Genomic DNA, 20,463 nt, shown 5'->3' with positions numbered 1-20,463 from the left:
GGGCAAGTCACCCAACCTTGCTGAGCTTCCATTTGCTCATCTGTTGGTTGAATAGGGATGCTAATGGCAGCTGCCCCTCTGGCTATGTGGACAGTACATAGCACAATGCGTGGGAAGCTCTTAGCACGGTGTCTGGAAGCAGTAAGAGTGAAGCATTCAATCAAACACCTTGCTCATTAGGCTGCCACCATCCCAGGGGGTTACAGGCACTCCCGCTACCTGTGCACGCCGCGGTTCACAGGGAAACAGATCCACTGCGAAGCTAATGAAGCTTCAGACCCCCTTCCCAAACTCCACACTCAGTCGTGCATTTGTAAACCTGCATGCTTTTTCTTAAACAGAGCCACTCAAATACTTGGACTTCAGGCCCCATAACATCTGGATCTGCCCCTCGGTTCTCAGATCTTGCTAGAGGGCAAAGCAGAGAGAGAAGCTTCCAGAACCCTCTGCTGTGGAGAGAGACCCTGTGTGCTTCATCTCTTCTTCCCCAGAGCTCCACCGACCCATCCATCCTCCCACCAGGGACGATGATGGCCCACTTTACAGACAAGGAGAGTGAGAGCCTTAGAAGAAAGGAAAGTCGGCCCGAGATCCTGAGACCAGCGAGTGGCTTAGGATGGAATGCTTTTTGAAAAAGTGACCTAATTCTATTCTAGCATTTATTCTTCTTCTTTTCCATGTCCAAAAAGTCTAGTTGGATAATTCCATTAAAGGACTCGCTTGTGTAATGCCTCTGGATCTCCTGGGCACCTCCTGGTATCACCTCCTCTCTCTAAGCTCAAGGAGGGTCTCTTCATCCAGGTAGTCCTCTCTGAACACCTGCCCCAGCTACCCTGGTCTGTGCTGGCAGATGCTGGGTAGTGCACTAAATTACACCCTCTCATAACTTTTACTTTTATGAACATTTCATATCTCACTGAGGGATGGGGAAGCAACTTCCTTGAAGTAGAAGCCTTGTCTTATGAGCCTAGTGTCTTCCCAGGGTGCCTCAGAGGGACTGGGCACAGGTGAGGGACCTGCCCACAGAGACCTGCCGTATCACCTCCTTCCAGCCCCTGTGGGTGGTGATTTTCATTCCACACTCCTGACATCAACCTGCAGTCTTTGGTCTTCAAGATTTTCCCTTGAGAGTTTGGAAACGCCTCAGGCTCTGGGTTCTGACAAGCTCAGGGCCAGACCCCGCTTGGCTGCTTGCTGTGTGACTCTGAGCAAATCACTGCATCTCTCTGAGCCTCGCTTTTCTTCTCTGAAAAATGAGGCAAATAATCCTCCCCCTGTGAGGGGCCCCGGAAAGGTAAAGGGACTAAGAAGTGAAGGGATTAAGAAGTAGGAATTGGAAGTTACGGAATAGTCACGGGGATGTAGCACAGGGAATAATATTGTAATAACTATGTACCTTGTAAGGTGTCAGATGGGTACCAGATTTATCGGGGTGATCACTTCATAAGTTATATGAATGTCTGTCTAATCACTGGGTTGTACACCTGAAACTAGTATAATATTGTATGTCAACTGTAATCAAAAAATAAAAACATATTTTAATAAAAGAAAGGATGAAATGAGATGGAACACATCTCATTGGGTAAAGCTTAATGGTAAAGCTTAGCCCTGTGCTTCACTCCTAGTAAGTGTTTGTTAAACTTGGCTGTCCCCGTTGTGCAGGTATGAAGACCCACCGGTGCATTATTAGGCACTTACTGCACACCAGGCTCAGTTCTAAGAGATTTACATATACAGTCACGTGCCACTTAACGACGGGAGAAAATACATCTTCAGGTAATGTCATCACCCTTGGACATCACCGAGTGCACTTACACAAACCGAGACGGTCTAGCCCAGGGGTCCCCAACCTCGGGCTGTGGATGGGTACCAGTCCACACCTATTAGAAACCGCACCGCACAGCAGCAAGTGAGCTTGAATGGAATGCTCGAGAATCGTCCCGAAACCAACCCCTACCGCCCCGATCCGTGGAAATATTGTCCTCCACGAGACGGGTCCCTGGCGCCAAAAGGGTTGGGGATGGCTGGTCCAGCCTACTGCACACCTAGGCTACACGGTCTACCCTACAGCCCCTGGGCTACAAACCTGTGTAGCCAGTTACTGTAGCGAACCGCGCCAGAGTGAATCAAGCACGTGAGAATGTGATACAATCAACAGACTGTCCACACGCGATGTAGGAAGCTCCTGCCGGCGGGACACGGCTTACTGCTTACAGCAAGCTTTGGTTTTGTACGTGGAAATAACAATAAAGAGTATAGTAGAGTGTGGATGGAAAAAGGGCCACATCCTACACCCGACAGCAGCTCAGGGGGGCCTTAGAAACCCCGAGACGGAAAGTAACCTCACAGGATGGTCTGAAGGTAAAACTGCCTAACTAAACGTGAGTTGGGGCAGGTAGACTTGTGCTGGGCCCGTGGCCCAGAGTGTGCGGTGCACCCAGTGAGCCTTGTCTGTTGTCTTTTTGCATCTACAGTAACAGGCCTTTGGAATGTCGGACTGGTCCCTTTTTACCCAGACCCCTCAGGGCACAATCTCCCACCGGAGCCGGGGACCACAGGACCCCTCCTGATATCCTGTCCCTGCATACCATCGCTATGTGCTGGAAACGTGCGTGGTTCACTATGCCACTCCCGCCACTGTAGAAGAAGTGTGGTCTCTCCATCCTTATCCGGTCTCAGAGATGCCCCTGCTTTGCTCCCTCCCACCTCCTTAATCCACCACCAGTGAATTTCAGTCACTCCCTCACCCCTGCCTCCAGCCTCCTCCTTTGTTCTAATCTATAACACAAACTGTAAAACTGCCACTCTCCAGCATTCTCTCAACCCACCGAGACCTCGTTTCCCGGCAGTTGTCATCAGCTCAAACAAACTCACAAAAATTCTCCACAGGTTTGGAGGTTTCGTACGTGGACAACAGTAATGCATAAGCCAGCACCGTAGTCTCGTTTACTATCAAGTACCACCCACTGCACATAACTGCCTGTTCTATACTTTCACAGGACTGGCAGCGCAGTGGGCCTGTCTACCCCCGCACCTCCACCAACGCGTGTGGGTGGGTACCAGGTTTACCGGGGTGATCAGTGCCTAAGTGACGTCGATGTCTAATCACCGGTTGTACACCTGAAACCAATATAATGTTGCATGTCAACTGTAATTGAAAAATAAAAATATTTTAATAAAAAGCTTAAATGAGATGAAGCATGGAAGGCAAAGCTCAGCACTACAGGGACAGGTATACAGTAAGTGCCTAATAATGGTGGGTCTTAATCCAGGTGCCTTGCACGATGGGGACAGCCAAGCTTAACAAATAGAAGCGAGGCACAGGGCTAAGCTTTCTTTGCCTTACGTGTTTCATCTCATTTCATCCTTTCTTTCATTAAAATGTTTTTATTTTTCTATTACAATTGATATACAATATGATGTTAGCTTCAGGTGTACAACTCAGTGATTAAACTTATGAAGTGATCACCCCGATCGATCTGGCACTCAGCTGACCTTGCTCCTAGTAAGTGTTAAACTTGGCCCGGGTGTCATTGCATCGGGGTGGCTACATGGCACTTGGGCAACAGGAATTCTTCAGCTCCACTATACTCTCACGGGACCACCACTGGATATGCCATCAAAACATCGCTACGCTTCTACGTTGTTGCTCAGTTTATTGTGTTCATTGGATTCCACATCTAAGTGAGATCATATGGTATTTGTCTTTTTCTGACTGGCTTGTTCCACTTAGCATGGAACAGACTGACAGCTGTCAGAGGGGAGCGGGGAGGGGGGCACTGGATGAAAGAGGGTGAAGGGATTAGCCAAAGGACCTGTATGCATGACCCATAGACACAGACAGAGGGAAGGTGGGTCGGGGGCTGGGTGGAGGTTGGCAAAGGGGGGGAAATGGGGACATCTGTAATAGTGTCAACAATAAAAATAAATTAAAAATAAAATGAGCACCTCGTTATGCTTACCTGGCATATGACTATTGCCTCAATTAATACTCGCTACAACCTTAGGGGTTGGCACTATCATTTCCCCCAGAGAGGTTAAGTGCCTTGCCCTAGGTCACACAGCATGGCCTTCAGTAAGTGTTCATTGTGATCGCCAAGGGAAATGGGCCACAAACACAGCAGCCAAGCCTGTAGTTAGAGCTCAAAAAAGAGAAATCATTCCTGAAAAAGCGAGAAGATCCAGAAAGCTGGGTGGGACTCCAGCTCCAGGGAGCAGCTGGGAAAGGGTAGGAGCAGTGGGGGCGTTTAGAGGATCAGGTAGAGAGGACAGGGTAGAGGGGCACTGGTGAATTCTGCCTGGACTGGAACCTCATTGCTCCCCCCTCTCCTCTCACGGAGGCTCAGGAGAGAGGGTCCCGCGGGCGGCGCTGCGCGGGAGGCGGGACTGGGGGCCCACCGGCAGAGGAGGCGTTACCTTGATCGGGAGGGCGAAGACCACCGGCAGCAGCGCCAGCGGCGTGACCAGCAGCACCAGCAGCCGCCGCCGGCTCCACAGCTTCTTGGCCACCGCCGCCAGCGCCGCCATGTGTGCAGTCTCGGGGGAGCGGGCCGGCCCGGGACTGCCGGCTCCCGTACCACGCGCCCCTTTAATAAAGCCTGGGGGCGGGGCGGGGAGGGGACTGCGCTTGGGGACCAGCCACCTCTCCCTACTACCCTCGGAGGGAAAGGGTGGTGCTTGCCCTCCCCACCCCCAGGCCCGGGGCTGGTGAAAGAGGCCAGAGAAGTTAAGAAGAGTTAGGCACGATAACTAGGCACGGGACTGCAGCCCTGAAGGCACTTTGGCCTCGAGTTTAGGCCCTGACGACTTTCCAGTTATGTGACCTGGGGCAACTGGCTTACTCTTTCCTCCACTCGGTTTATTCGCCCGTGAGATGTGCAATAGAGACAGTGTGAGGACTAAAGCACCCAACAGTGTTAGCAGGTTCAAATCCTGGCTCTGCCGCAGGCGAGCTGCGTCGGTGTCAGCCACTGGTCTCTGAGCCTCAGTGTCCTCCTGCAGGGAGTGCGAGTGACGGTGATAACCGTCCCTGCCCGACAAAGGTCTGCGGGGAAATTTAATTGAGATAATGCGGTAAATGGCCTTAGCGCAGTGTCGGACACCGAGCGAGCCCTCGGTGGGAATGATCGTGCGTCAATATTGGTCTTCTTTTCTCCCAGGGCGGGTGAGGCACCTGCAGGTGCGACCTTGGAGGGGGCCTTTCCTTCCTCTTGGGTACACGCACAGGACACAACCGTTGGGTTGTATGGTAGTTTTTAAAGAAACTGCCAAGCTGCCTTTCCAAAGTGTGCGCACCGTTGTTCGTTTCTATCAGTGACTCAGTTTCTCCACGTCCTTGCTAGCACTTGGTGTTGTCACTGGTTTTATCTTAGCCATTCTGAGAGGGGTGTACGGATACTGCATTGTGGTTTTAATTTGTATTTCCCTATAGGCGAATGGTGTTTTAAGGTCTTTCAGTGCCCCTGTTTGCCATCTGCCTATGCTCTTTGGTGAATTACCTCTTCCTGTCCTTGGCGCATTTTCTAACTGGACGATTTCTCTTCTGCTGTTGCATTTTGAGTGCCGCTTTATATTTTATATATTCTACACAGTAGTCCTTTGCCAGATGTTGTCTGCAAATATTTTCTCCGAGTCTTTTTATCCTCTTAACAGTCTTTCACAAAGCAAACATTTGTAATTTTAGTGAAATCAAATTTATCCATTGTTTTTTCTTTCTTTTTTCCTTCCTTCCTTCCTTCCTTCCTCCCTTCCTCCCTCCCTCCCTTCCTTCTCTCTCTCTCTCTCTCCCCCCCCTCTCTTTCATCATGCTTTTGGTATAATACTCTTTGCATAGCCCTGGATCCTGAAGATTTTCTCACATTTTTTTAGTTTAATAATTTATCATTTTGTTTTATATTTAAGTTCATATGTTAATTTTTACATAAGGTGAGAGACTTAGGGTGAGGGTTTTTTTTTTCTTATTTCTCTTTTTTTGTGTGTGTCATTGACCAATGGCCGCAGCATATTTGCTCAAAAGGGTTTTTTTGTGTGTTTTTTTTTACCCCACTGAATTGCTTTTGCACTTTTGTCAAAAATCGATCAGGCATATGTGATAGATGTATTTCTGGATTCTTTCTTCTGTTCTATTGATCTAATTGTCTGTCCCTCTTCCAATACCACACAGTCTTGATTACTGTAAGTATATATGAAGTCTTTAAATTGGGGAGACTGATTCCTCCCATTTTATTCTTTAAAAATAATTATTTTAGCTATTGTAGTTCCTTTGAATTTTCATGTAAATCTTTAGAATAATCTTCTCTATACCTATAAAAAATTTTTTGTTGGGATCTTGGTAGAATTGCATTAAACTTGTGTATCAACGTGGAGAGAATTTACATCTTTTGTATGTTGACTCTTCTAACCACAAGCATGGTGTGTCTCTCCATTTATTTAGAATTTTTAAATTTCTTTGATCAGCAGTTTGCAGTTTTAGCCTTACATGTGTTACATTTTTTGAGGGATATAAGTTGTTTTACTTTTTCAGTGCACATATGTTCACTGCTAGTATACAAAAATAGCATTTTGTGCATTTATCTTGTATCAATTTATTTATTACTTCTAGGAGAGTTTTTGTTTTGTTTTGTTTTGTTTTGTTTTGTCAAATCCTTGGGGCTTTCTACCCAGACAACCATGTTGCATACAACAAGGATGGTTTTATTTTTTCCTTTTTCATCTGTTTTCTCTTTACTGATTTTTCTTGCCTTATTGCACTTTCTAGAACTTCAAGCACTGAGATTGAATGAGAGTGTGAAAATGGACGTTTTTGTGTGGTTCACAGTCTCGTGAAGGAAGCACTCAGTCTTCCGCCATTAACCATAGTGTCAGCTGTGTTTTGCACATGCTCCTCAGGATGGTTATTCTAGTGGGTACACTTTTTATTTAAAAGATCCTTTGGGCTGAGATGATAATGGTTGAAACCAGAGTAGTAGTGGCAGATGTGGTTAAGAAATGATTCAATTCTTGATGTATTCTGGCAGGAGAGCTGGCAGGTCTTACTGATAGTCTGACGAGGCCAGGAGACAAAGCAGCTGGTGCTGTGATGTGCTGAGATGGTGGGATCTTTCTCACAGTGAGGAGCGGACCAGTGAAGAAGCACGGATTGTTCCATGTTGTACTACACAGCCTTTAAATAGTGACATTTCATCCCACAGAGTGGAAAGTATTCCCTGCATCAGTTTCCTTTAACTCCTTATTACGCCACGGAGAGGGTCCCAGTTGGGTGTTAGTATCCCTTTAACACCTCAGCACTCCGTCAGCTCTTGTAACAGCCTGAGAAGGCTCGAGAGCCAGAGACTTTGGACAACATTGGACAGTACTGATTGATTTTTATTGTATTTATTCTTATAATTGTTTTGACTTTGAGCAAGTGTGTTTTATTGTTTATTAAAGTCTGTGATTTATTTTTTAACATCCTCATTTTAAATTAAACCCAATGAAGTTTACAATGTGAAGCCACTCCAAGAACAATATCCAGTAACTCATGAGGCAGAGCGCGTGTCATAAGAAAATCCCAAAAACTGGATGCAAAGATCTGAAATTTGGGAAGATAAGAGGTGGCAAGAGAAAGCCCCAGAAAGGGATGCAGTGCCCACTTCCCAGCTGGATCATGTTTCCATGATTCCTGGAACCCTGGGTAAGTTATTTCCCAATGGACCCTGCAGGTTGTGACAAAACTTTCTCCCATGTCCTCTCAGACTAGGGACCTGACCTTGAACTAGCCCGATAACCGGCTTCATCAAAGGTTTTAGTCAGGTTCACATCAGACAACACTGGATGGAGGGAAAGGCCCTGCGGGGAGCACTTTGGACATTCGAAGCCTGGGGGTGGGAGGACGGGATACCCCAAGCTGGAAAAACCTCTCCTGGGGGTTTGGACCCACTGGCGTCATAGACACTCTGGTGCATCCCCAGAGCGGAGACCTCTGGACCGGCTCTCTCGTTCTGGAGCCAGCGAAGAGACTGAGAGTATGATACTTAGTATTAGAGCAGAGGTTTCGAGCTGGTGGCTCAAAAGTAATAATAATAATATTGTTAGCGATAACAAGAACATAAACTGCACTGACTACATGCCAGGCACGGTTTCCAGCACTTCACGTGGATGATCTTTTCTAACCCTTCCAATAGCCACCCTGCATGAGACAAAGCTACACGTAAGTTCCGGCTGTACCACTTGCTTGTTGCACAGCCCAAGGCAAGAGGTTTGATTCCGATGGGCCTGTTTCCTATCTGAAATGGGAATGAGAATGGAACGTAGGTAATAGACGTGTTTGGAGAATTAACAGGCAAGAGCGTAGCACAGTACCTGCCCATGGTCGGTGTTCAACCATGGACAACGGTTAGTGTTCTGCTGGCGACAGATGGCACTTTCCAAGGAGACACCAGAGAGCGTTCCACCCTGGATGTGCATCACGTCCGCTCCTCGGATTCACACTGTTCCCACCCGGGGTGGGGGTGGGTCTCTGTCTCACCCGTTGAAAGTGGGTGGGGGCTTATGATGAGCCAATGAATAGAACATGGCAGATGGATGCTAGAGATTTCCAAGGCCGAGCTATAAAGGGGGTGCAGCTTCTGCCTGGTTCCCTCACCCTTGGGACTCTCACCCTTGAAACAGCCACCATATTTGACATTCCAACTAAACCAGGAAGAAAAACCACCCAGAGAGAAACCAAGGGTCCCAACAAGCAGCCAGTCATAGCGAACTGGAGTGGGAATCCATCAGCCTTCAAAAGATTCCAGTCCCCACCCCACCCCACTCCCACCTTTGAGTTCTTCAGCTGACGCCCTAGTGGATCAGAGATTAGACAACCCTGTGCCCAATTTGTGCCCCAATCTGTGCCCCACCCAGATTTCTGATCCACATGATCTGTGAGCATAATAAGTAATTGTTTTGTGCCATTAAATTCCAGGGCAATTAGTTACACAGCAATAGTTAACTACTACTTTTCTCGTCTGGAGAAGGGCTTCTTAGAGGAAGGAGAGTCCTTCTCAGAGGAAGGAGAATCCATAGGACAGGAGCCCTTCAGCTGGAGGGCATAGAGCACTACAGGAGGAGAGGTGGCCCCAGACTGGACCCACGAACTTCCTTCCTTTGTTTCTCCCTGCTTCCCACCAAAAAGGAAGTAGAATGTGGGAGGAAATTCTTAAAGAACTTCCACAGTCAGTGGACGATCTGATTACCACTTATTCTCTTTCCCTACTAGATATGCCCATTGAACAGATGGGGCAACTTAGGCTCAGAGAGTACGAGATAACTGCCCAAGGTCACACAGCTAGTGCATGGTAGAGCTGAAATTCCAGTGATACACACTGCTACTCCCCCACAGTCCATTTTTAACAAGCAAATAACAATCTATGTACACTATGCATTATATATCAATTGTTGTCAAGGGCCCAGTTACTAAGGGCTCACTGTGTGACCAGCACTGTGCCGAGCACTTACATAAATGACCAGCTCCTGCCCGGTTCTTTGGCTCCGTGGCCGGCCTGCTGTCCTCTCAATGACTGTGCACAAGTTCTTTTTTTTTTTTTTTTTTTTAAGATTTTATTTATTTATTTTTAGAGGAGAAGGGAGGGAGAAAGAGAGGGAGAGAAACATCATTGTGTGGTTGCCTCTCGTGCACCTCCTACTGGGGACCTGGCCTGCAACACAGGCATGTGCCCTAACTGGGAATTGAACCAGTGACCCTGTGCTTCACAGGCTGGCACTCAATCCACTGAGCCACACCAGCCAGGGCTAAGTATGCCAAGTTCTTCACATTGACTGCTCCCTCTGCCTGGGTCTCTCTTCCTCCCACCTCCCCACCTTCCTATCATAGTGGCTGATTCCTATGCACTCAGGTCTCAACTCAAATGTCACCTCCTCCTTGGAGCCTCCATGATTACCTCATCTGATGAAACACAGCCGTCCTCAATGCGACCTCACTCGTTCAGTACAAAATCCTCCTGAGTTATTTCCTCCGCAACATGGTTCATCATTTACAATTATCCCTGCTGGATAAAACCCTATGAGAACAAGGAGTCCAAATTGTTTCTGGCCACACCCCCAGTGCCTGGAACAGAGCCTGGGACACAGTAGAGGTTCAAGAAATACTGACTAATTGAACCTGGTTTAAATCATTGTATTTTGTTATTATGAACAGCCATCAAGATTCTGAATAGCATTCTTTCAACAAATATTAACTGAGCACCTACTATGCATCAGGCATCATGTGGGATGCCGCCCCATAGCAGTGATCCAATAAGACAAAACCCTCCGCTCTTACGAAGGCTTCATTTTAGTAGCTTTCTAATGAGATAAGTGAGTGGAGCCGATAGCATTCCACATGGTGCTTGGTGCTATGAAGAAAAGTGAAGCAGGGGGAGGGGAGAGAGCATGAGGGGAGAATTGGCATCAGTTTTCCCCCTCCCCTTCCCCTGCCAGGAGCGATTCTCAGTGCCCCCTCCCCGCACTGTCCTCACCGAGCCCTGTACCTCTGCCAGCATCTTTCCATGTGACATTTTGGTGGCCTTTGCAGTTCCAAGAGCAATATTGCCATTGAAGCAAGTCCCTGCTGGTGGACCTCAGTCAGCATTTGGAATAAGTCCCCCCTTGAGATGCCCTGGGGGTGGTCCCGCAGTGTGGCCTTTCAGGGTCTTCCCTCACTCTGGGGGAGGGGCAGGCAGGCCCTGGACTCCCCTGGCCTGGCGCTGTGACTGACTCTGTGTTCCCAGCTATCCTCTTACCCCCTCTGTTCCAGGCACAGACCAAAGGTTTACAAACACGAGGAGGCCTTTGATCAGAGCCAGACTCCCAGGGTTCTGACTGTTTTTTGTTCCAAGCTGCAGGTCAGGACCAGCGCAGCTTCGGACTCCAGCAGGGAAGACGGAGGGTAGGCGGGGCGTGCGTGTGCGTGCGCGCGCGTTTGTAGTAGCCCAAGGAAGGCTCATGTGGCTCCTTGATTTTCTTTCCAACAACCAGGTTGGGTTTGTATGAGAGAATCCATTGCAATCCCGTACACGTTTGCAGAGCACCCACTACTACCCACCACTCTTCAGGCACCTAATTATGGAAATTAGGGCGGGGACAGTGGCACCAGCAAGGCCCCCTGCCCCTGGAGCAGATGGAAGCAACTGTGCACAGAAACACGGAAGACAGCAGGTGCTCGTGAATGGGTACGGAGATAAAGCTGGGGAGGCAGACCAGGAGGGCTGGAGCTGGGGTATTTATTACCTTTCACACAGGGTGCTCCGGGAAGACAAAGTGGAGTTTGCCAGAGCTCGGCAGGAAGTGAGGGAGGCAGCCACAGGAAGGCCTGTGGGAACAGCGTTGCAGGCAATGGGAACCGCAAACACAAAAGCCCTGGGATGGGAGCAAGACTTGGAAGAACTGTGTGGCTGACTCAGAATGACCAGCAGGGGTCAGAAAGGGCTGGGGAGGGGCGGGAGGGCCTATTGACCTTGACTGAGGTAGAAACACTGGAGTGTTTGGAACAGAGGGATGGCATGATCTTCAGAAAGTTCTGATCGTGTGGCCTTGGCCAGAGGGCTGGCTGTGAAGGGCTGCGTGGCTGTGGGTATGGCCACCTGTCTGATCTGGTTTGAGCCCTTCATCTTGCCGATGGGGGAACTGAGGCCCAGGGAAGTCTGGGATTTTTCCCAAACTCAGAGAGGACGTAGGTGGCAGAGATGGGCCAGGCCTTGAATAGGCTGAATCTCAGTCCCAGGTTCTTGCCTTGGGGTCCCCGGAGAGAAGGTGTTGGCATCCTCCTGTCATTGCTTCTCCCCTTTGACCTAGATAGACGCCCTCACTGCCCAACATGCCCCAGCCTGACCCAGGAAGGCACACATGGCTTCAGGGGGCTGGTATCTGTATCTCTTCTGATTAGGAACTATTGGCTTCAGGCGATAGCAAACCCCATTAAAGCAGCAGCAGCAGCTTTAAAGGCGTTTGCTTATGCATGCAGTAAGTCAAGAGGTTGGAGGTCTGATGTCACTACGGATGGAGTCTCACTCTGTCCATCTCTCTGCTCTATGGTCCTCTTCTCATTGACCCTTTACCTGCAGGAGTGGCCTCATGGTCTCAATATGGCTGCTGAATACCCAGTTATCACCACTGCATTTAAAGGCAGGAATTGTTGATGGGCAAGTGTGGGAGTCTGGGCATGGAGAGAATTCTCACACCCCTTTCATCTACAAGCAGTATCTTCCCCCAGAAGCAACTGTGCAGATTCCCTCTTGTGTCTTATTGGCCAGATAAAGGTCACGTGACCATCCCCGCATCAAGGACCACTCAGATTCCCTGAGATAAAGCTGTTTTCCACTCATACATACCTGAACAAGTGAGGCTCTATCCAAAAGGAATGGAGGGGAGGGTGGAGCTTTTGATAGGCAACAATGTCTGGCACAATCTCTACTATTTACAGGGTGATGACTCTGGGCAAGTTTCTCAGCATCTCTGAGCCCCAGCTTCCTCTTCCGTGAAGTGGGTGTAGTCAATAACCATTGCTTCTGCCCTCCCAGCATCCGTTTCCTGTTCATCTCCTGAGACACCTTGAGTTTCCATAGGACAGTGGTTCTCAGAACGGCAGCCTCAGCATCACCTGGGAGCTTGTTAGAAATGCAAATTCTCAGCCCAGCCCCAGACCTTTTGATTCACTGGGGGAGGTGCCTGGCTATGTGGAAAAGTGCATCTAGTGAGTGAGTGAGTGAAGGAGTGCGTGGTGACCAAATTAAGACGGGATGGGAGCAGGCATCCCCATGTCTGTCTTGCTCACTACATCCTGAGTGATTAGCATGGCGCTTGCCACACGCAGATGCTCAGCTACAGTGTGGAGTGAATAAATGACCAAGTTCAAGAGAGGGAGATGGGGAGAAAAGCGGGAAGGGGGAGGAAATGAAGAAAGAGGAGGGATGGAGGAATGGGAGGGAAGATTCTTGTTTATAGCTTTGCACCGGGAATGACAGTAACTTGCGACCTCTGGTGGCAAAAGAGAGCCACTCCTCTGGGCCTGGGAAAGGGGAACTTGGCGCTTTGCAGTTGCAGGGGCTTGAGTTGAGGACCAGAGATTCCCAGTCCCCCCAGAAGAGGTTTGGGACAGGCCCTTCCTTGAAAGCACATGGTCGCAGTCAGCGAAAGCTGGCTGAGGACTCGGACCAGGTGAGTGAGGCTCTTACTAGGGCACAACTTAAGGGGGCACCTAAACACTCAGGAATCGAGACAAATGTTTTAATGTAGTATTTTTAAAAAACAAATTGGCACGCCGTAGCCCACAAGCCAGCTGCCTGTTTTTGTAATTAAAATGTCATTGGAACAGGATCAGGATTAGGGTTGACTTTCTTAGTTACAGCAGATTGTACCTCACATGCTTCCTTACTGTGGGTGCTTCCTACAGCCCCTACGCCAGCACGTGACGCCAGCGCACGCGGCACATCTAGTGTAACCAGCGCGCCTGCACGGGCACTCACTATGCCAGGCTTCCCTGAGTCCGTCCTGGGGCCCACGGGCTGCCCGCGAGGCTCTTTTAAATATTCCAGGAGACGGGGGCCATGTCCTTTTCAGTGCTGGACACATCTCAGCGTCACATCACATGTCCCTGCCTGTGTTGCCCACTAGTGGGGTGACCTTGGGCAAGATTTAATTTCTCTCTGCCTCAGTCACATCCTCTGTGAAATGGGTTAATGCACATAACGTACTTCATGTTGTTGTTAAAAACGTGGGCTTGAATCCCACTTCTGCCACTTACTGTGATCTTAGGACATGGTATTTTGCATTGCTGAGAGTGTTTCCTCATCTATAACGTGGGGGTTGTCACTCCTGCCTGGAGGTTTCAGGTGGGAATTCAGAGCCGTGCACGCCACCGGCTGTCCTCCCAGGACTCCGAGCGATCTGGAATTGCAGAGGACGTCTCTGTGCTTTGTGAGACACTGAGCTGCGGAAGGAATCCACTGCCCGCTTAGGTCCATCAGGGGCTGTAGGCCAAGTACACAGAGAAGACAACGCTCCTGGGAACATTTGTGACATTTCTCCAGTCTGCAGTACCCCTCTCCCTCTCAGTGCCTGCAGGGATCACTTCTGCTTTCCCATGGCTGCAGGCGGCCACGTCACTCACACCAGTGGGCGTCATGGTTTACAGCATGCTCGCCCACACCTCCACCCCCAGGCTACCATCATTGCTGGCCCGGTCAGCTGCATAACCTTCCCACTGATTTCCTGCTTCCACTCTTGCCTCCTTCAGTCCTTTTTCTACCAATGGAATCCTTTCAAAACAGGTCTCCCTGTTTAAAACCCTCCACGGCCCATGAAGAATAAAACCCAACCTTGTTACAAGGCCCTCAGCCACCTCTCTGATCTCATTCCTGTCCCCATCCCAGCTTGCTGCAAAGCAGCCACACTGGTCTTGTCCCTTGACGAAGCTCCTCCCTCACCACCTTTGCACACGACGGTCCTCCTGCCTGGACATACATACATCCCATCTCCCGTTCTCCTGCACATCTTAGCTCCCTGGGCACTTCAGCAGAGGCTTTCCCTGACCACCCATCCCTCCTCCCCTCGAGCTCACTCAGGATCTCAGCACCCTTTACAGCACACATGCCGTGGGTGCTTAGACTACCCTTCCCGGGAGGGTAAGGGCAGCCTTCGTGTTCCCTGTGCATCTCCAGTACCCGGCACGCAGTGAGTGCCAGGGATCTGCTGACGTACCTCCTTCACACGTGGGTCAACCAGTCGTCCCCCAGCGAGGTCCCCGTTAGCCTTCATCAACCTCACGGTGCATATGAGGACCCTGGGGAATGAGTCCTCTGCCGTGTGGAGAACACTCACTGAAAAAGAACTGCTGGCTCCAGTAGCCCTTGGAGATCTTGGGAAATGTTAGCACCACCAATGCATTCCGTAGGACGGGCCTGTCATATCCAGCATACCACTTCTTAAAGGGTCGGTGGAAAGAATATGGGCTTCAGAGGCAGGTGAAAGTACCCCTTGCTACCTGTGCCGTCTTAGACAAGCTGCCCACAGTGTGAGCCTGTTTCTCCATCTATGAGATGGGGTGACACCTGGTGCAGTTGTTTTCAGGTCCAGGATGAAAACTCCCGGCAGCCTGCCTGACACGCAGTGACCAGGTGATGGTACTAGTTCTATGAGTCCCCACTGCCCAGGAAGGGTGCGAGCCATTCTGAAGGAGACGGACACAGGTCGGACTCGGTCCACCCGAATGTTCCCTCTATGGACGCAGGTGCCGCGTCCACCTTGCTCACCACCGCACCCAGTGCCCGCCACAGCGCCAGATACACAGCAGCTCTCAGGATGCTCACTTGCTAGTTGGGGCCAACGAGGAGGAAAGGGATTTTATGATACCTTCCACACACACCTTCTATGGGGCAAGCAACTGAGGCTGGGTAAGGTTACGTGTGAGCTAATTAGTGGCACTTGGCATCTTAACTCAGTTTTCCTCTACCTTCCCCTGAACCAGGCTTTGTCAAACTGTGGTCATTCCCAAGCCACTTCACCAATTTTGCTCTACCTATGTACTGTCTGTGGTACAAATTGATTCACTTTTTTACCTAAATAAACTAAAAGGAACTGTATTCAACCACTTGTCTTAATTAGAAGATAACCATAAAATCACAGAGCTACAAATATAAAAACAATGTTGTATAAAAGACTCTTAAGAGAAATTAGTCAAGTATTTTTCATTCTTTTTTCCCACCATGACCCTCAAAACTATATTTTACATTAATACCCAATACATACCCTTGTCTGTATATACGTATATGTAAAGTCTCATAAAACAGTGTTCGCCATACTACACGTAAGGCACATGTAATATTTCCTACTCTCTGACTCTACTTCGTTTTAAAAACGCAGGGTGCATCCCTCTATGGAGGTTTCAAGAAGAGCGCCATGCACACCAGAGAGAAACCAGCATGGGGTTAAAGGGCAGGTGAAGACACACTGCCACCGAGACTTCGTTCTGGTCTCACCAGGAATCAAGAGAATAACCTTCTCGTTATGTGGTTCCACGTTCTTTAATGCCACCTGTACCATGTACCTGAGGCAGAAGCCCGTCCCGGGTCCGCTGTACACTCAGGCCCGCCTGGGACATAGCTGACGGACACGGGAAGAACAGCGGACCGCAGGTAATAATGACACTGAAGAGCCTGATCACAGGCAGCACGTACAAACAGCCCAACTTTCTCGGGTCTCACCCATGCTCGCAGCACGCCTTCAGATTTGCGTGAAGCAAACGGCCTCACGGTCTGTGGCTGCCCCGCGCAGGCTTCTACCCGACCATGGTCCTCTTCCGTCCTCGCAGGCGCACTTCATCCAGTTTCTTGAGCACTGGCTTGGCCTTTTTGGAAGAAGAGGAGTAGCTCTTCAGAAAGGCCTCAAACACACTCTCGGTGTTGGGGTGGGTGCTGAGGAAGGCTTTCTCCAGCACGTAGAGGTCAACCCCCTTATCTTCCGGAAGCGCCGAGATGAAACTCAGCCCGAAGTCTATGAGCACGATGTCCAGCTGCTGTGGGGGCGGCCTCAGCAGCATGTTCGAGGTGGTGAGGTCGCCGTGAACGAGGTCCTCGTCGTGCATGCGAGCCAAAACCTGCCCGATGGTCTTGGCTAAGCCGAGGAGCCTTTCGGGAGTTTTTTCAGTCTCCATGATGGATTGAATATAATCTCGAACAGTCACCGAGCCTTCAATTTCTTCCATGAATAAGCAGTTGGAAGCATAATCCACAAAAAAGACAACGGGGGCAGATATCCCTGCAATCAAGACGCAACCAGTTCAGTCACGGAATTAGATTCTTTTTTTTTTTTAATGGTAAGCTTAAATTTCAAAGATGGATCCAGTTTTTTACAGTGTGTATCTGCTAATTTCTGGAAAACAATTTAGAAACGCTGTAGAATGGTCTAACTTAACTCATCTGAAAGCTGCTCCCTCTCACGGTCGGCATGACTGCCTCACACCACCCCACAGCTAAGTTTAGCAGTGCCAGAGCTCCCTCCAGCTTTCCACCCTCTGTGATTGGACTTCGCTCCTGCTTATTCCACCCCCCCCCCCAAAAAAAAGCCAAGCCATAAGGGTAAGGGCAGGCCGAGTTAAGAACTATCTATCTGACGAGGACACAAACAGGAGGCCAAGCGGTGTACTGGCTTAGAGGATCGTGTTCAAGGTCAGGAAGGACCAATTCAATCCCGTCTCCCTTCCTTATTAGTTGTGAGCAAGGAGTGAATAAAGCAAGACGCGATCAGTACAACTAAGCTGACTTAAAATGGAATCTGTATAGCCAAGCTGACCAAATTGGTTCAGACCAAATGGGCTGAAGCATGAGATTTTGTTTCACTTGAACTAGCCTGAGGACTTAAACTTTGAACTGTTCAGCTGTGTATCAATACCTGGAGAGATACACGAATACTACAGACAAGCCCCTGAAGAACTTCGGAAACAATATTCATGGATCCAGACCGCCTGACATTCCTTACACAGGCTGCCACTCACCTGGAGGGCTACCATCTCAGACCAATACAGAGGCCATGAGTACCGTCTGATGCTTCTGAAGAATGAACTTTTTACTAGAACTCTCAACTTGTCTCTTTCCTTCGGAACACTCTGGGTGTTACCGGGTAGTGTTTCTGATTTGCAAATTCTAAGACCCTTGAATAAAACTCATTTACACTTGTATAACCTTAAAGTCACATCAACTTCTCTACGCCTCCATTTCTGCTTCTGTAACCTGAGAACAAGACTTCCAAAGATTTAATGAATCTTTATTGAATGTCAACCATGCTCAGAATACTTCTAGATACTGGGAATATGGGGGGGGGGGCAGATACAGCAGGAAATAACACAACCACAATCCCTGCTTAATGAAACTTACATCCATCCTAGAGACGATGCAAAAAGAAAATATGAACACACAAATAACTTCATTAAATCCAAGGAGAATATGCCTGCTAGTTCACTACTGAATTTCCTCCCCATCTCCCAGCACCTAACAATATCGTGGTGTACACAGGTGTCTAAAAAGTACCAATGTAAGAAAGGAAAGAAGTGTAAAAGTGAAAAGCCAGTTTTTCTGAGTCAGAGGGATATGAGCTGAGGACCTGGCTGGGTCACTAACTAGCTGTGTAACCTTGGGCAAGTTACTTCCCCTCTCTGAGAATCAGTTTCTCAATTGAGAACAGGTTTGCGGTGATGGTGCACATGGTGTTTTAATGAAAAAATAAATAAGCGACTTAATGACAGCTAACTTTATGAAGCGCTACGTGTCAGTCATGCAGTCAAATGTAACAGGTGGCATACACACCGCCTCTAACGGTCCCAATATCCCTAGGAGATTATCACTGCAACTGTGAGTTCCCTCTACAGGTGAGGAAACAGGCTGAGAGGTTAAAAAACGGGGTGAAAGGCTACAGTAGTGTGGACGTTTGAACCCAGAGGGCCTGGCTCCAGGGAAAGTACTTGTACTTACATCTGGTCCGTAAAAGAAAGGAAGAGACAATGATCAAACACCGAGACGGTACAAATGGGGAAACTGAGACTGAGGGTTGTTAAAAAAAAACGTGCTCAACGTCGAGCAACAGAGCCGGGAACTGAACCGGTCTCAATAGCTCCGGGACAAATGTCCGTCGCTGCAAGGCCAAGAGGCTCCTTAAGAATTAGTGAAAGAAGAGAGGTGGGAAAGGATGACATTTTTTAAATACCCAAGGCCACGCGGAAGGCACGGGGCGCAAGGGAGTCCCGCACCCGCGTCGCCCGGGCCCCGGAGCCTCGGGCCTCCCCACGCCCCCGAGGCGGGCAGTCTCACCTGCGCGGCGGCAGCGGAGCAGCGCCCGGGCCTCCTGCACAGTCCGCCGCCGGCTGAGCCGCGCCTCCAGCGCCGGGTGCCGGTAGCTCTTGGGGAAGCGGTGCTTCACCACAGCCGCGCGGCCCTGAAAGCGGCCGCGGAACACGCGCGCCTCGGCGCCCTGCTTCACCAGCTCCAGCCCGCTCAAGAAGCGGCTGCTCCGCTCCCGGGCCGCGGCCAACGCAACGGCCTCCGCCGCGGGCCCCTCGCCAGTCCCTGCGGCCGCAGCACCGGCCACCGCCATTCCTGTGCCTCGGCGCCCATCGGCTGTGCCCGAGGGCTGTCGGAGATGCTTCGGCTCGCTCCGGAAACCGTCGGCTCTCTTCGGCCAATCGACCGCCGGCACTTCCGCTCTGCGGAAGTGGTTCCGCCTCTCAACCTTCCGGCTCTTTCCGAAGCACCTCGGGAAGACTGCTGTGGCCCCGCCTCCCAGCGCTTCGGCTCTTTCCGGATAACAGCGGCCCCTCTCACGAAACACTTTTTCCAGAATCTTATTCGTTTCCCTGAGCTGGGCGTTGCTGTTAGGGAAGTAACCACAAGTGCCGGGCGCAGCGTGTCCTGCAGCAAAGAAACCCCCATCATTTCTTTGAATTTCAATGTCATCATTGTCACAACGAAGATAATCAGTTTTACTCTGGTAATTGCTTATTAAAATGAAGATATTGCGCGTGAGGGTGTCTGTTGGATTGCATACACTCCTCATATATTCATTTTCCTTCGCCTACCATTGGGCCTCTGTTTGAAATACTGTAGAAAAAGGCCCTTTGGTCCTAGGGTCGCCGTGTCGCCAACGCTCAGCTCCGCGATCTCGTTCATCACAGCGCAGGTCACCTGCTCAAGCATCAGGCCCTTCGTGGTGGCAGACTGCGGTTTTCAGCAACTTCCATCAGCCCAGACTACTCAAAGTTCGCCCAGCACCAGCTCGATTTATCGCCCAGCCTCCCGGGTGTGCGGCTGCATTCTCGCTCATCGTTAGCGTCCACATAGCCTTCTAGTTCTATAGCTACCCAATCTGCCTGAACCCCGCCGTTGGAAAATCCACCGTGCAAACATAGTTTCAAAGTCTCAGGCTTGCTGTAGTCGGACTGGTTCTGGCTTCTACGGCAGGAAACCTAGTTTAAAACTTTTCAATGGCTCCCCACTGTACTTAAAATAAAGACCCGCGGGGTCCTGCGTGCAGACTCGTCTCCCACTAAACTCCCTTTACCCTCGAATCTCCCAACACAATTGCCTTCCCTCCTTCTTGCCAGGCTCCCTCCTGCCACAGAGCGTTTGCACCTGCTGTTTCCCCCTGCTCTTCCCTCCCTTCGTGTCCTAGGCCCATCTAGACAGCCCTGCCTTCTCAGCTCCAATGTCACTTCCTTAGGGAAGCCCTCCTGACTTCTCAGAAGAGAGAGAATCTGACTTTTATAAGCTCTGGTGTCCCTACGAGCCCCTTCTCTTTTGCACACAGACAGTGTTTTCTGTTTGTTTGTATCCCTGTTTGATTGGCGGCAGGATTTATATCGTCATGGGCCTTGGTTGGCTATTGCCTGGAAGCCCCCCCCCCCAACTTCTGGTCACGTGGGCCTCTCCTTTGGGCAGCTCATGGTGTGGCAGGTGAAGGAGT

General features: G+C 49.8%; 2 protein-coding genes across 4 annotated transcripts in view; both read right to left on the bottom strand.

The window, feature by feature from the left end:
• Nucleotides 1-4,560, bottom strand: part of SLC13A3 (solute carrier family 13 member 3) — a 57,283-nt gene extending 52,723 nt beyond the window's left edge. For all 3 annotated transcript variants that reach the window (XM_045194914.2, XM_045194915.2, XM_024559504.3), the window contains exon 1: nucleotides 4,417-4,560. In XM_045194914.2, the coding sequence (XP_045050849.2) occupies nucleotides 4,417-4,527 (111 nt within the window). In that variant the 5' untranslated portion in view covers nucleotides 4,528-4,560. The remainder of the gene's footprint in view (nucleotides 1-4,416) is intronic.
• Nucleotides 4,561-15,690: 11,130 nt separating this feature from the next.
• Nucleotides 15,691-19,211, bottom strand: TP53RK (TP53 regulating kinase). The gene is made up of 2 exons (XM_053927122.1): nucleotides 18,816-19,211; nucleotides 15,691-16,770 (listed from the first exon to the last, which is right to left on the bottom strand). The coding sequence occupies exons 1-2, from the start codon at nucleotides 19,096-19,098 to the stop codon at nucleotides 16,292-16,294; spliced, it is 762 nt and encodes a 253-aa protein (XP_053783097.1). The 5' UTR covers nucleotides 19,099-19,211; the 3' UTR covers nucleotides 15,691-16,291.
• Nucleotides 19,212-20,463: the final 1,252 nt, after the last annotated feature.

The sequence above is a fragment of the Desmodus rotundus genome, chromosome 6 (genome assembly GCF_022682495.2).
Source record: "Desmodus rotundus isolate HL8 chromosome 6, HLdesRot8A.1, whole genome shotgun sequence".
Lineage (NCBI taxonomy): Eukaryota > Metazoa > Chordata > Mammalia > Chiroptera > Phyllostomidae > Desmodus > Desmodus rotundus.
This window is presented reverse-complemented; position numbering and strand designations above follow the sequence as displayed.